Raw genomic sequence first — 12,909 nt, 5'->3', positions numbered from 1 at the left:
CTCCAGCCCAACGTGCTGCTCAAGGCAGGGCCAACTCTGAACCAGACCGGGGACTTTCCCCCGTCAGCCCTTGGAAACCTCCAAGGACTGAGATGCCCCAGCTGAGGGCCACCTTTGCCTGTGTCACATCCTGTGGTGTGAGTGCCTCCTTGGCTCTTCAAAAGGGCTCTTAAATCCAGTTAGGAAATTTGGATCCCTTATTCAGAACGTGGGAAAGAAGCTCCACCCATCTGTGTTTGTAGTCTATTTCCTTTCATTCATTTACAATATAAAATGATCTGGAAGCAGTTTTGGAGAGGAAAATCATATGTCTTTCCAGACCATCAAGTATTGTTGAATTTATTATTGCTTGAAGACAGAGTCATGATCTGGCCAGAAGGAAATTTTGAACTGTAATGTAAAATGAAATCCTTTTGGCCTGAGGTAAGCCCCTTAGCCTGTGCACTGTGACACATATTTACCACTTGGTGCAAGAGCAAGCATTAATGTGTGCTAGGTGCTGTGAAAATGAAAATATTTTTCATAGAAAGCTTCTTGTTTGCAAGGAAAGTAATGTGTGCAAAGACCCCCCCTGGATCCTGTTCTTGGGTGAGAGCCCCTTGTTAGCTTTTTTTTTTACTGTGTTTAATACAACCAAAAGGCTCAAGGCAGGAAATTCTCCCTCCATATCTCTTCTGGCAGATAACTAAGTGTAGAGACCTGCAGAGATGATGAAAGGAGAGGATGAGGAGATTTTCAGCTGAAGAAGGGTTGACAAAGTCATGGAGACCCATAACTTGGTGCAGCGGGGTGTAGAGCAGAGCCAGGAGGATTCCAGGTCACTGGAGAAAAGGCTGCTGGCACTGAAGGCTGCAATTATGGAAAGGTTAATGTATTCAAGCAGGGCTGAGCTGGCTCAATTGCTTCTTGGAAGCTTTGCCTCTGCAGGGAGGCTGGGTCATGCAGGTACAGCTCCTGCCTGACCTGCCCCTGCTGCCTGGGCCTGGGGTAATTGGAGCAGGTCACTGGGAGCCTGCCTTGGCTGCAGGCAGGGATTCAGAGCCCTGGGAGAGCCAGCCCTGAGCTGGGGCAGGAATACGTGAGGTGTTTGATTACCCGGCAGTGTTTTCCCACAATTCATGAATGTACTTATCTCCAGAGTTGGGTAATGTGTAGACTTTCAAGTAGCTGAGTCCTGAAGCTTATCAGACACATCAGCCATGGCCTAAAATCTTGAAAGCAAATTTTGCTTAGCTGAAAAGAGAGCTTTAATGTCAGTGTGCAGGGAATTACCTCCCTTCCTTTCACTTGCCTGAAATAAAGGCTGTATTTCAGGCAAAGTGATGCAGAATATGGTCAAAAAAGCAGTGGGAGGAGAGTTATACTAAAGGTCTGGAACATGTCTTTGAAATGTATAATGCTCTTTTAAGATTAAATGGGGTAAAATTGCTTCAAGATGATCTCAAGAAAACACTAAACACTCTATTCTGCTGAATGTCCTTTTGAGAGTCCCTCTAATTGATTTCAAGACACATGTCTAAAAACGTGAAAGATCTTCCAGTGAGCCTGTCAGTGGCACAGGGCACCATGACAGCCAGCAAGAGGGCTGTGGATGGGGTAATGCTCACACCATGCAAGGAGCCAGGTGCTGGCACAGCACACAGCTGCCTCATACAGGCCCTGAACATTTACCTCCTAAACCTTGGAGAAGGATTAAATAGCACACGGTTATTTGTGCAGATTTCTTGGTGGTCAGGTTCCCCATGGAAAGTTATTTATTTGGTGCTGGTATGTCACGGGACCTTTCATTTCCAGATTGCACTGCACCAGTACATTCCACACAGCCTGGGCAGCAGAGAGTCACGCTGCAGGACGAGTCTGCTGGGACTGATCAGGATATTGGTAAGCCAGTGTGCTTAGAACATGCCTGTTCTGAGTCCAAAGGCTGTCCCATAAACACAGGGCTCTGTGCTTCGTGGCCAGGATAGTGGGGCTCACCTGCCAGCAGTCAGGGAAGGGGCACTTCCATCAGCTGTGCACCTCCCAGGAAGGTTAAAAAAGTTAAAGGTTAAAAATGTTAAAGGTTAAAAATTTCTACCCTCCTGAGGAGGAAATAAGCTTAGGGAAGCACCAGGCTGAGCACATGCAGAGGCCTCTGGAGGGACAGAGGTGCTGGCAGAGCCGTGAGCCTCTGCCTCATCCCGCTCAAAGCCTCTGCTCCTGCCCTCCTTCAAAACTGATATCCCACTGGTGCAAATTAGATAAGAATTGGCTCGGGGTCTTTAATTGTGATTTTTATTTTTAATTTGCATAATTAGACGTGTAATGGGCTATTTTTGCAGCCTGGGGACTGCTCTGAGGTCGTTAGTGCTGGCCCTGGGAGATCACCATCTGTGTGCAGAGGGTGAGGGCCGCGGGCAGCCTGACGAGCCTCCTGTGACTCGTTCAAACCTCTCCCCACTTGAACCCCAGCTGCTTTCCCAAGCCACCCAAGGGGGTACAGCCTCACAAAGCATTAGTCATCTGTCCCGGCTGGTGTCCTCAACAGATGCAACCGTTTAGGAGAATGTGGTGCTGAGGGGGGATTAATAGGGTCTGGATTTTAGAACGACTCCCACTGTGTCAGCTCTGTCTTTAAGGAAGGGAGATTGAGATAGAGCAAAAGGAGAGGCAATGCAGCAGCGCCAGGTTTGTGCTTCCCAGGTTGTGGGGAGGTACCTGCAGGCAAGCAAGGCTGGAGGGAGGCAGTAGATGGAGGTGGACAGGAAGGCACTTGGAGGTCCTGGGGCATGGATTGGGATGAGACTGACAGGGTGGCTGGAAGGAGAGTAGAAAAAGAAGAATTGAGCCTTGCTGAAAATGTCACTACCCTGAAGTCCACCTCCTTGCTTCCCACATCCTTTTGACACCTCCCCTTCTTTTCTGTCCCCTTCCTGATCCTTCCCAAGCCTGTTTCCACAGCCCTGGATGGCCACAAGACACACTTTATATCCCATTACTCTGTCTACTTTAGACTGGGCTGCTGCAAGTTCTATTTTGCAGCTGCGAGAAGAACAAAATAAATCTTCATTCTGGGGGTGGCAAAATTCCCTGTAGCCTGCATGCTGAAAAGCCTTGGGCTGGCTCTGCTGCCACATCTTGTTCTACTTAAACTGCTGCTTTTAATAGACCCAAAATGTTTGCTTTGGGAAAGGTGTTTCCACTGCCTCCAGCAGAGCCACGTGCACTGGTTTGTTCATGTCAGACTTGGCCTGGCCACGGGCTGCGCTGCCAGGCCTGTGCTGGGTCAGCTCACGGGGCACCATCACCATCAAACCACCCAACTGGACATTTCCTCTTAGACTTCAGTCCAGTGGAAGCTGGAGAATGTTTAGAGTGAGCTGAAATGTCTCATGAAAGCACATTTCAGATGCCAGCTCCTACCTTGAATTAACCCTTTAAAATGGGACTTGCCCATAAGGATCCATAGAAGATTTTGGGGGTAGCATTAAGAGTAATTTGTAATTTTTTTGCATTGAAGCTAGACAGCGGGAGTTAACAAAGTGGTACTCCTTTATACTTTTATCAGTTTTCCCTTTCAAGTTCTCCATGGCCAGTCGCATTTCTCATCAAGTATCTTTTGGTAGACATTTCAAATATTGCTGGGAATAAATATCTGAAAGATGTTCCATGTAAGGCATGGATCTCAAAGCTACACCAAAACTTTTGGCTGGGTGATGCTGTCCAGCTGCCTGTAAAAATCCTAGTGTGATTTTGGGCTGTGAGTATCACTGTGGGCTTGAAATAGTGGCACACTATTTCAAAAATGCAATATTTTCTCTGCAGCAGTGATTTGTAGGACCACTGATTCTCCCCTCCCACCTGCTCAAATGCAGTTTGGTGGTGAGAAGGCTGAGGAGAAGCCAAGACCCCTGTGAAAGGAGCTCTCCTCCCATAGTCCCTGTGCATGCAGCAGCAGAGGGTGGGGAGGAGCAGATTGGGGTGGCTGTGCCAGAGTTTTGATGTTCTAGGGAGCAGGAACCATGATGGGCTGTGCTGCAGCACCTCACCACCCTGCCCTGGCAGCTCTGCACGGCTGTTTTGTCTCAAAACCCAGCCTGCAGCAGGCTGCCACTGCTGTTTTGGGATCTGACCTCCCTCCTGAGAGCATGCAGCCTTGCTGGTGCCTGAAGTTCCATCAGCTCCACACACAGGCACCCCTGGGCCTCAAAATAATCAACAAACCGCTGAACTGCTCTTTCACAGCAGTGTTTATTGCACCAAAGGGCTCTTCCAGAATCTTCAGGAAGGGCTGTCTCCTTCAGATGTCCCCGTTCAGCCAGCGGTTCTTGGCTATCTGCCCCGCACCGGGCCGGGACGATGGGGTGTACTGCAGCAGCTGGGTGATGAGGGCTTGGCAGGGCTCCGGCAGCGGGGGCAGCCCCTCTGGGTACATCACCCCCTTCTTCTGCAGCTGGGGCATGCTCTGGACGTTGGTATCATCAAAGGGAACGTTGCCGACCACCATCATGTAGAGCATCACCCCCAAGCTCCATATGTCGTATTTCTTGGCGTCATAGGGGATGCCCATGAGCACCTCCGGGGAGGCGAAGGCTGCCGTCCCACAGAAGGTGGTGCTCAGGTCCGGGTACCCTTTGAGCTCCTTGCTGAAGCCGAAGTCGCTGATCTTGGCGCGGCGGCCGTCGGCGGAGAGCAGCACGTTCTCGCACTTGAGGTCCCGGTGCACCAGGTTGCGGTCGTGCAGGTAGCGCACGGCCCTCACTACCTGCACAAAGATGTCCCGGGCGTTGGGGGCGCAGGGCAGCTTTCCCAGATTCTCCAACATCTGCAGCAGGGTAGTGTCCATGGCCTCCATCACGATGTAGAGCTTCCTGTTACAGACCTCGATGAGCTCAAAGACGCGCACGATGTTGGGGTGCTGGATCCTACGCACGATGGAGAGCTCCCGAGGCAGAAACTTGAACACGACGGCTCGTGACGCTCGCTGCCGGTCCACCACCTTGACGGCCACGGGCCCCTTGTGTTTGCTGGAGGTGGCGGCTTTCACCTTGGAGAAGCTTCCCTCCCCGATTGTCTGACCCAGCCTGTAGCCCAGCTCATTGAGTATCCTCTCCCCTCCATCAGACTTTGGCATGGTCTGGGGTGCCGGTGGCATGGTCTGGGGCGCCGGTGGGCTTTCTTGGGGCTGCTGTTCTTCGCCAGCATCGGGAGGCTGTAATGTCTGCTGCATGGCGGCTGCTCACCTTCACAACAACGGGAATGACAGCCCTCGCTTCTACGCCCCACCCGGGTATTGTGATGGGTGGAATGTTGTGTGTCACAGATCCTTTGGGAGGTGACATAGGTGTCTGGTAGGTCCCCTCTGCTCAGGGGTGCCCCTGGCATGCCTGCACAGGGGACACAGGGGACAACTCTGCTGGGGCTGGACACTTTAGAGCTTTTACCCTTTCAGCCTCTTCATTTGGGTTCTCAGCACAGGGCTGTGTGGATGAAAGTTCAAATGTCAGCTTTCTGGGGTCAGGTCCCCATTTGGGGACCTACACCAGTTTTCTGTAGGGTATTAGTTGCATTAAAATCCAAATTACACAGAGTGGTACAAAGGAGTGACTTCTACTGGCACTAACTGTGAGCCACCTTGGCTGATGGTCAAATATTGACTTCTTTGGTGATGGTGCACAGAGCTATTACATTACTAGGGAGGCTTTCTGACCTTTTGTGGGGTGGACAGGGAACTTTAAATGCATCTTTCAGAAAAAACAGCTTTTTGGTTTCTTGAGCTTGGAATTGCTCTTTATCTGTTTTTATCAAAATGATATTTTGGAGACTTACAGAGAAGTGAGACCTGAGATCCTTCTCAGATCTTCTATAACTTGGATTTTAAAAGGTTTTAGTTGCCATAATGTGGCAGTCAAATTGAGCAGAGGGCAGCTGGGCTGGGCCAGAACACCCACTCCAGAGCAAGGCATCCCTCCCATTACACTCTGTCTCTCAGGCCAGTGTCAGCTTCTTCTTCCAGGTGCTGTATCCTTGGCTTCCACAAACAGTTGTTTCTGGTTTGTGCTGGGTTTTTAAAGCTGCTCGAGTATCCTGTCCTCCCTGTGGAGCCCATATTTGCTTTCCTGCTGTACAAAGAAGCCTAGGACCACAAAACCCCATCTTCCAAAACACCAATCCAAACACTATTTTTAGCTTCTGAATATATGTTTCATTTTGCAAGTCAGTTATAAAGAGGAATGGTGATCAGCTGAAGATGAAAGAAAATCTTTCTTGTGAGTCCATCTTGCCAGTATTCTGAAGTCACTTTGAGGAAATTAAAATGGCTCAAAGCTGCAAACATGGGTCTGTATGTGCTGCAGGGGAGCTTTAATCTGAACTAAGAGCAAGTAAAGCAGTCACCATGTCGAGTTTTATCTGCTTAGAGGTTGTGGGTCCAAACCAAACCACTTTCCCACTTCAGGTGTTATTTCTACAGGCCAGTTGGAAGTATGGGAATTTAACATGCCATGGAAATGTGGTTGCAGGCATGTACCACCAGGAATACCATCAGGCTGTACCAGTGGACATGTTTGGGCTTTCAAATAAATGCCCCCAGATTTCTTATTTCTGAAGTGGATCAGCAAGAAGCCATTTCCAGAAGTCCCTGTTCAGAAACTGATGTTACTAAACACAAAAAAATCCCACCTAGCAATCATCAGGCCAGATGCAGAAACCCATTTTGCTGGATGGGCATGATTTCCTGACAAGTTTAGCCCTTGAGTCATAACCACAGTGACTTCAGCAGAGGTCTGAGCTGGACTTTTCAGAGGAGCTGGGAACTTTGAGATGGCTAAACATAACTGATGTGGGCATTTTTATGAGGGGGAAGTGCTTAGACGAGGCTTCCCTTCCCCACTTACCACCAAGGCACCTCTGGAAAACACCACTGCTGCTCCTGGGAATAGAAGGACATGTGCAGACATCTACAGGGGTAGATGTCAGAATGTCAGGGGCTGATGCTCAGAATGTATTTTAAAAGAGGAATGGGCAGTCACATGACAGGCACCTTCCCAAAAGCCACAAGTAAATCCTCACTTATGGGAAGCCCCTTTGAAGCCCCTACAATAGCATAACCAGAAGAGGGAGTGTCCACACCGATGTGGGAAAACCAAAGTGGCAGCTACAAATCAGGCTGCAATGGTAAGGAGCAATGTAGAGGAGTCCTGTGCTGCTGGTAATTCTTCATCTGCTTGAGGGAGCAGGTCACTTTGGGAAAGTTTTCTGCAAGCTTGGCTGAAGTGGGCAGTTTCAGTCCCAGTAAGCCCTCCTGGGAGCCCAGAAAAAGCCTTGTACAGTCAGATGCTGCTGGAGCATCCTGGGGGTGGGAAGGCTTGAAGGAGATAGGGAAGCAAGCCCCGGTTTCGCAGGGAGGAAGCAGCTATTGAAGCAAACACTCCCCCTCCTGTATGCTCCAGGCTGCAGCTCTGTGAGCTGCCGTGGCTGCAGGCATCACTGCTGTGCATCCCTGAGCTCCTGCCCCACAGCCAGCAGCGTGGCCTGGGACTGCTGCAAACAGCTCCAAAGGCAGGCAGCAAGAGGCTGGGATGAGAGGGTTTGGTTTGGCAGGGCACTGCCAGGCAGAGGAGGAGGAATGACAGCTGAGCTCAGCTTTCTGTGCTGTCCTTAGATCTCAGAGAAACAGATTTTTTGCTTGGTTGGCTGCTGGCTCAACATTTATTGGTATAAAAATGCACCCAAAAATCTCTTTTGCTTTCAATTCCTGCACCTCAAGTACTGCTACCTGTGGTACAAATATTTAGGTCACACCGATACACTTTAGTAGTGTACTTGATACCATGATATATAAAAAAATGCTGAGCTCCTGTGCTTTCTAGAGCATTTTTTGCATCAAAGCTGTGTTTGTAGAACTCACTTGTTCCATTGCTCTTGTTAATGAGAGCAATCAGAAATCAGGCAGCAACTACTGTTTTCTTAAGTGTGGCACGTGAGCAGGAAGAGCTGGTCTGCAGAGGTATAAATCATTGGAGCTCACTGTCAGGGATTTTGTTATGGGATGGTGGCACCGTTGTGCATCAGCCTGGCATGCAGTTAGTCCCTCTTCCAAAGGGCTCATCAGCTCCTGAAGGACCACCAGGTAAGCCAGCCTTGCTGGGAAGCTAATGCAGCTGGAGGTCTCTGGCCTTATGTGTACAGAGACCTTCGATCGACTGGACAAGAACACACAAGCCACGACTTCTAACAGAGGAGGGACTTTTTTCTTTCTGCATCACCCATAGATATTTTTTCACTGATAACATGCCTGTGTGGTGCCTTTTGGGGGGGCTGCCTTTGCTGAATGTCATTGAGGGGGCACTGCCTCAGTGCAATCGCTGAGATCCCAGCTGAGATGCATATGGCAAACCAGGCAGCTAAGGAGAGCCATTAGATCAGGCATGCTTTGGGAACTTCCCCTCTCCCTGTGAACCCTTTGTCCCCGAGCCCTGGGGGCAGGCTTGTCAGATCCTCAGATGCCTGCCATCGATCTGATGACAGACTTACACCTCCGGGGCAGGGATTTCACTTGAGAGAGGACACTGTTGAGCTTAACGTGGGTCCTGCTGGCACACGTGCAGCAAAATACAACTCCTGTGAATGCAGATGTCCAAGAAGCCACAACATACCATATTTTTATATCTTGTGCCATGAGGCTGTAAGTTACAACGTGTAGCACGACCTCTGCACTTGCACAGAGCCCTTGAGGTTTCTTTAAATACCTCTATTTCCATACGAGCAGAAATATTTTGCCCAAGGGCTGCAATGTTCAAGACCTGTCAAGGAATTCCTAGATGTCCAATTTGTGGCAAGTCCACGACCAGACATTATTCCTTGGCACTCTGTGAATATGGGAATGGGCAAACTTCTGCACAAGAAGTAAAAGCAATGTTAACATTTTTGCTTTACTAAATCATTACAGATAGCACAAAGGGTAACCACAGTTCTTCCCAGCAGATGCTGAAGTTACCAAGATCATCTTTGCCAGCAATGGGCAAACAAAAGTTTTCTATGCTTATCCTGTATTCGATTTTATTACTTTAAAAAGTATGTTTGTTGTACATTCACAGAGACTGCTGGCCTGAAAAGCAGCATGCTGCTCACAGCACTGTTTTCCATCTACCTGGGTGCTGCAGGTGCAGAAGGCTGGTGAAAATTCTGCACATAATTCCTCTGTAGTCCCACAGAGCTGTGCTACGACCTCCAGGTTTGAGTACCAAAGGGAAGAAGCCAAGGTGAGGTCAACTTGTAAGAGGCACAGCCAGTGAAGAAAATGACATTTGGCAAATACTCTCATTTCAATAGTGATGTTATTTGCCCCTTTATTGCCAAGAACCCTTCAGTGTGGCAACTGCTCACTGGTGTGTGTGATATCTGAGCAGCTAAAAAGTGGGGCAGATCCCATGAAAAGCATACTGAATCCAAGCTGCCTGGGGAGCGGAGTTGCTGTCATTGCCCTAGATCCTTTCCTGCAAAATCAAGATGTCCGGGTGGTTATTTTAGGCACTGGTGTTGAAGAGACCTGAGAAGTCAAAGGTACAGCCTTGTCTCTGAGCATTTGATGTTGTGTGCTTGCACAATGGCACCCTAAATTTGGCTATGGCGCTGTGGCTCCTCCCTGGCAGCAGCAGCAGAAGTGCAGACAGGGGAGAAAACAAGAGTCACAGGTAGTCAGAATACTGTGCAGGGCAATGTGCTGGTTTTGCTGCTTCTGTCTTCCCTCTCACATTCCACAGATTGGTGTCTGTTTCAGATACTCAGGCTATCTTGAGGTTTTTATACCTTTGGCAGATAAGGAGTTTTGGGACCTCACATTCCTGATGTTCAGAAGTGGCTGTGACCCTCACAGCAGTTGGCCATCGCATCTTGCCCTTACCCTCTTTTCAAACAGAATAAACTAGTGAAGCTGGGTGTGGGACTAGTACAAAGCCTCCCAGAAATTCAGCAGCATGAGAGGAATAACACCAAACAGTAAACTCAGTGGATATCTACTTAGTTAACCAAGGTTGTTCAGACACTGAAGAGAAACCTGAGGCCAGCACTCATGTGCCAGAAACATCTCTTCATGAAAATTAGAATTTAAACTGTGTGAGGGACATTAAATGAGTTTGTAAGCCATCAGAGGGAACAGATTCATGGCAACAGGCCATACTACCACCTCTTGGAGCAGCTTGTGAGTGCCTCAGTAGGTGCCAAAGGAGAAGAAAGATAGACGGGCTAATGGGCTGCTCTGCAAAGAGGATTTTGCAGCTGGCACCGTCAGGCCACACCTGCCAGGAATCTCAAACCTGAAAGCAAAAAAACTCGAGTGGAGAGGGAGACAAATGGGGCTAAGCAGGCAGTGACAAGTGAGATGCTGGAGGAGCCGGAAGACTCTCCTGGCAGGTCTGTCTCGGAGAGGCTTTGTACCAAAATTCTTATGGAAAGAGGACGCAAAGTGAGATCACATGCCTCCATCCTTGCAGTAAGTGGAAAGTCACGCCTGGCTTGCCAGAGCAAAGGAAAACCAGCTGCACAGGGAAGCAAGCTTTCCTTTCCAGCGCTGGAATGCCTGCTGAGAGGGGTAGGCATGGCTGCAGAGAGAGGGGAGCCGATGGGCTACTCAGCCCCGGAGCTCACCACACCCTTTCCTGCCCGGAGGTGTTGATGTCCCTGTGTCTCTGCTGAGAGGGCTCCTTCCCACCACCTCCCTTCCGAGAGCTGGGAAGGGCTCCCCTCTCGGCCCGTCTGGGAAGGGCTCCCCTCTCGGCCCGTCTGGGAAGGGCTCCTCTCTCGGCCCGTCTGGGAAGGGCTCCCCTCTTGGCCCATCTGGGAAGGGCTCCCCTCTTGCCCTGTCTGGGAAGGGCTCGTCTCTTGGCCCGTCTGGGAAGGGCTCCCCTCTCGGCCCGTCTGGGAAGGGCTCCTCTCTTGGCCCGTCTGGGAAGGGCTCCCCTCTTGGCCCATCTGGGAAGGGCTCCCCTCTTGCCCTGTCTGGGAAGGGCTCCCCTCTTGCCCTGTCTGGGAAGGGCTCGTCTCTTGGCCCGTCTGGGAAGGGTTCCTCTCTTGGCCCGTGCTGCCGACGCTCGGCTCGGCCTTCAAGTGGCCGATTCCTGAGCACTTCCCAGGGAGAGCTTCCAAAGGGAAGGGCTGTGCAGCGCCCACAGCCTGCTGGGCCAAGGGAAGCACTAAGCCTGCTCTTCCTGCCCCTCCTCAAGGCTCCTCAAGGCTGGAGAGAGCCCAGTCAGCCTGCTGAGGTGCCCTTTGCTGCTGGGGTGACAAGGCCGTGGGCAGGAACTGGGGCTGCACGCTGCACGTACCTGAAAGCGAGGAACGTGTCCCTGCTCTTCTCGTTGCCTCAGGAGCCACAAAAAACTTCTTTTGTAGCTGAAAGATGAAATGCCTCCCAGAGCTGGTGACTTGCTCATCTGTGTTTGTGTGCCTGCTGTCTGTCCCCAGGCAGAGTTAGCCTGCTCCCTCACGGCTGGCAGTCCAACAGGAGGGAGAAGGCTTCAGGTCAGGATTTAAGCAAGGCAAAGCTTTCAAAAGCCACAGCAAAGCACTTGGGTTAGTGGAAATGGAGTTGGAAGTGGGTGGCAATGAGGGTCCAGAGGAAGGCTTCTCAACTCCCATGTTTTCTCACCACATCGAGTTGTGTCTGTTAAATCCAAGTATAACCTAGAAAAAAGGGTAAGCATTTTGTGTTTAACTATCCCAGGTGAACACCCTTTACCCCCTACTCTGATTTACTTACCTGCCTGTGGAGAGCATGATGCATTAGAAAGAGATTTAGTTGTCTGGCACCTATTGTAAGTAATTTGTGGCCAGTTAGGGACTGCAGAATTTGGTCTATAATAAGGCTACATCAGCCTATGGTGTGCACAGGGTTGGAAAGTCGATAGCAAAGTTTTAGAGCTCCAAAGCAGATGTTTAGATGCTTTTAAGTGGTAGGGATGTTATCAGCGGCTGATTTCATGAGGTGCTGTGGAGTCATGTGGTAAAACCTTTCCAAAAGGCGCTCCACAAAGCCCTGAAGTGGCTTCTCCCACAGGCCTGGTTAGCCCTGGATGAGCCTGGCTTCTCCCACAGGCCTGGTTAGCCCTGGATGAGCCTGGCTTCTCCCACAGGTCTGGTTAGCCCTGGATGAGCCTGGCTTCTCTCACAGGCCTGGTTAGCCCTGGATGAGCCTGGCTTCTCCCACAGGCCTGGTTAGCCCTGGATGAGCCTGGCTTCTCCCACAGGTCTGGTTAGCCCTGGATGAGCCTGGCTTCTCTCACAGGCCTGGTTAGCCCTGGATGAGCTGGTTGGGGAGGACTGAAGGAGGGGACAGGCTAGACATGCAAACCTTCACAGAGAGAGCTTCAGAGCTGTCAAGAGTGATGAGAGAGTTCAGATGAGATTTGAAGATAGCAAGGCCAGATTCTAAAGGCACATTCTGAGTGGCAGAAGGAGGTGATCTTGGACCAGACAGTCGGTGTGCGCACATCAAAGAGAAAGGGAGACAGGCAGGCACTTTGGGAGCAAGGCTGGAGGCAGCTGCAAGGGTCTGGAGGTCTGTTTGCTGAGCAGACACCATCTGTTTACTCCATCCAGCACCTCACTGCACAGGCCTCTGTGGTATTTGAAGCTGAAACTGCCTGAGAAATCAAGCAAGAAACTATCTGTGACCCTGGGAGGAAAACTGCCAAGGAAACCGAGGGATGGGTGCTTTGGGTGGGGAGTGAGTACAGCCCTGCTCACACCAGCAGCAGCAGCAGATCTTGCGTTACATTGGCTGCTTTGCTTTCCAGCAAACTGGGCTTTTTGCTGCTTTCCTGCTTGTGGATTTCCCTAAAAGGGAAGTGAATTCATCCAAGGAAGAAGCCAGGTGTTCCCCTTGCCTGCTGGCACTGACTGTGGGGCCGGGCTGGGCTGGAGGGATGGAAT

General features: G+C 50.5%; 1 protein-coding gene across 1 annotated transcript; it reads right to left on the bottom strand.

Moving 5' to 3' along the window:
• Positions 1–4,279: 4,279 nt before the first annotated feature.
• Positions 4,280–5,113, bottom strand: TSSK6 (testis specific serine kinase 6). The gene has a single exon (XM_038143342.1). The coding sequence runs from the start codon at positions 5,111–5,113 to the stop codon at positions 4,280–4,282; it is 834 nt and encodes a 277-aa protein (XP_037999270.1).
• Between the last annotated feature and the right edge of the window lie 7,796 nt (positions 5,114–12,909).

Source organism: Motacilla alba, chromosome 7 (assembly GCF_015832195.1).
Source record: "Motacilla alba alba isolate MOTALB_02 chromosome 7, Motacilla_alba_V1.0_pri, whole genome shotgun sequence".
Lineage (NCBI taxonomy): Eukaryota > Metazoa > Chordata > Aves > Passeriformes > Motacillidae > Motacilla > Motacilla alba.
Note: the sequence above shows the minus strand (reverse complement) of the source record. Positions and strands in the feature narration are given on the sequence as shown.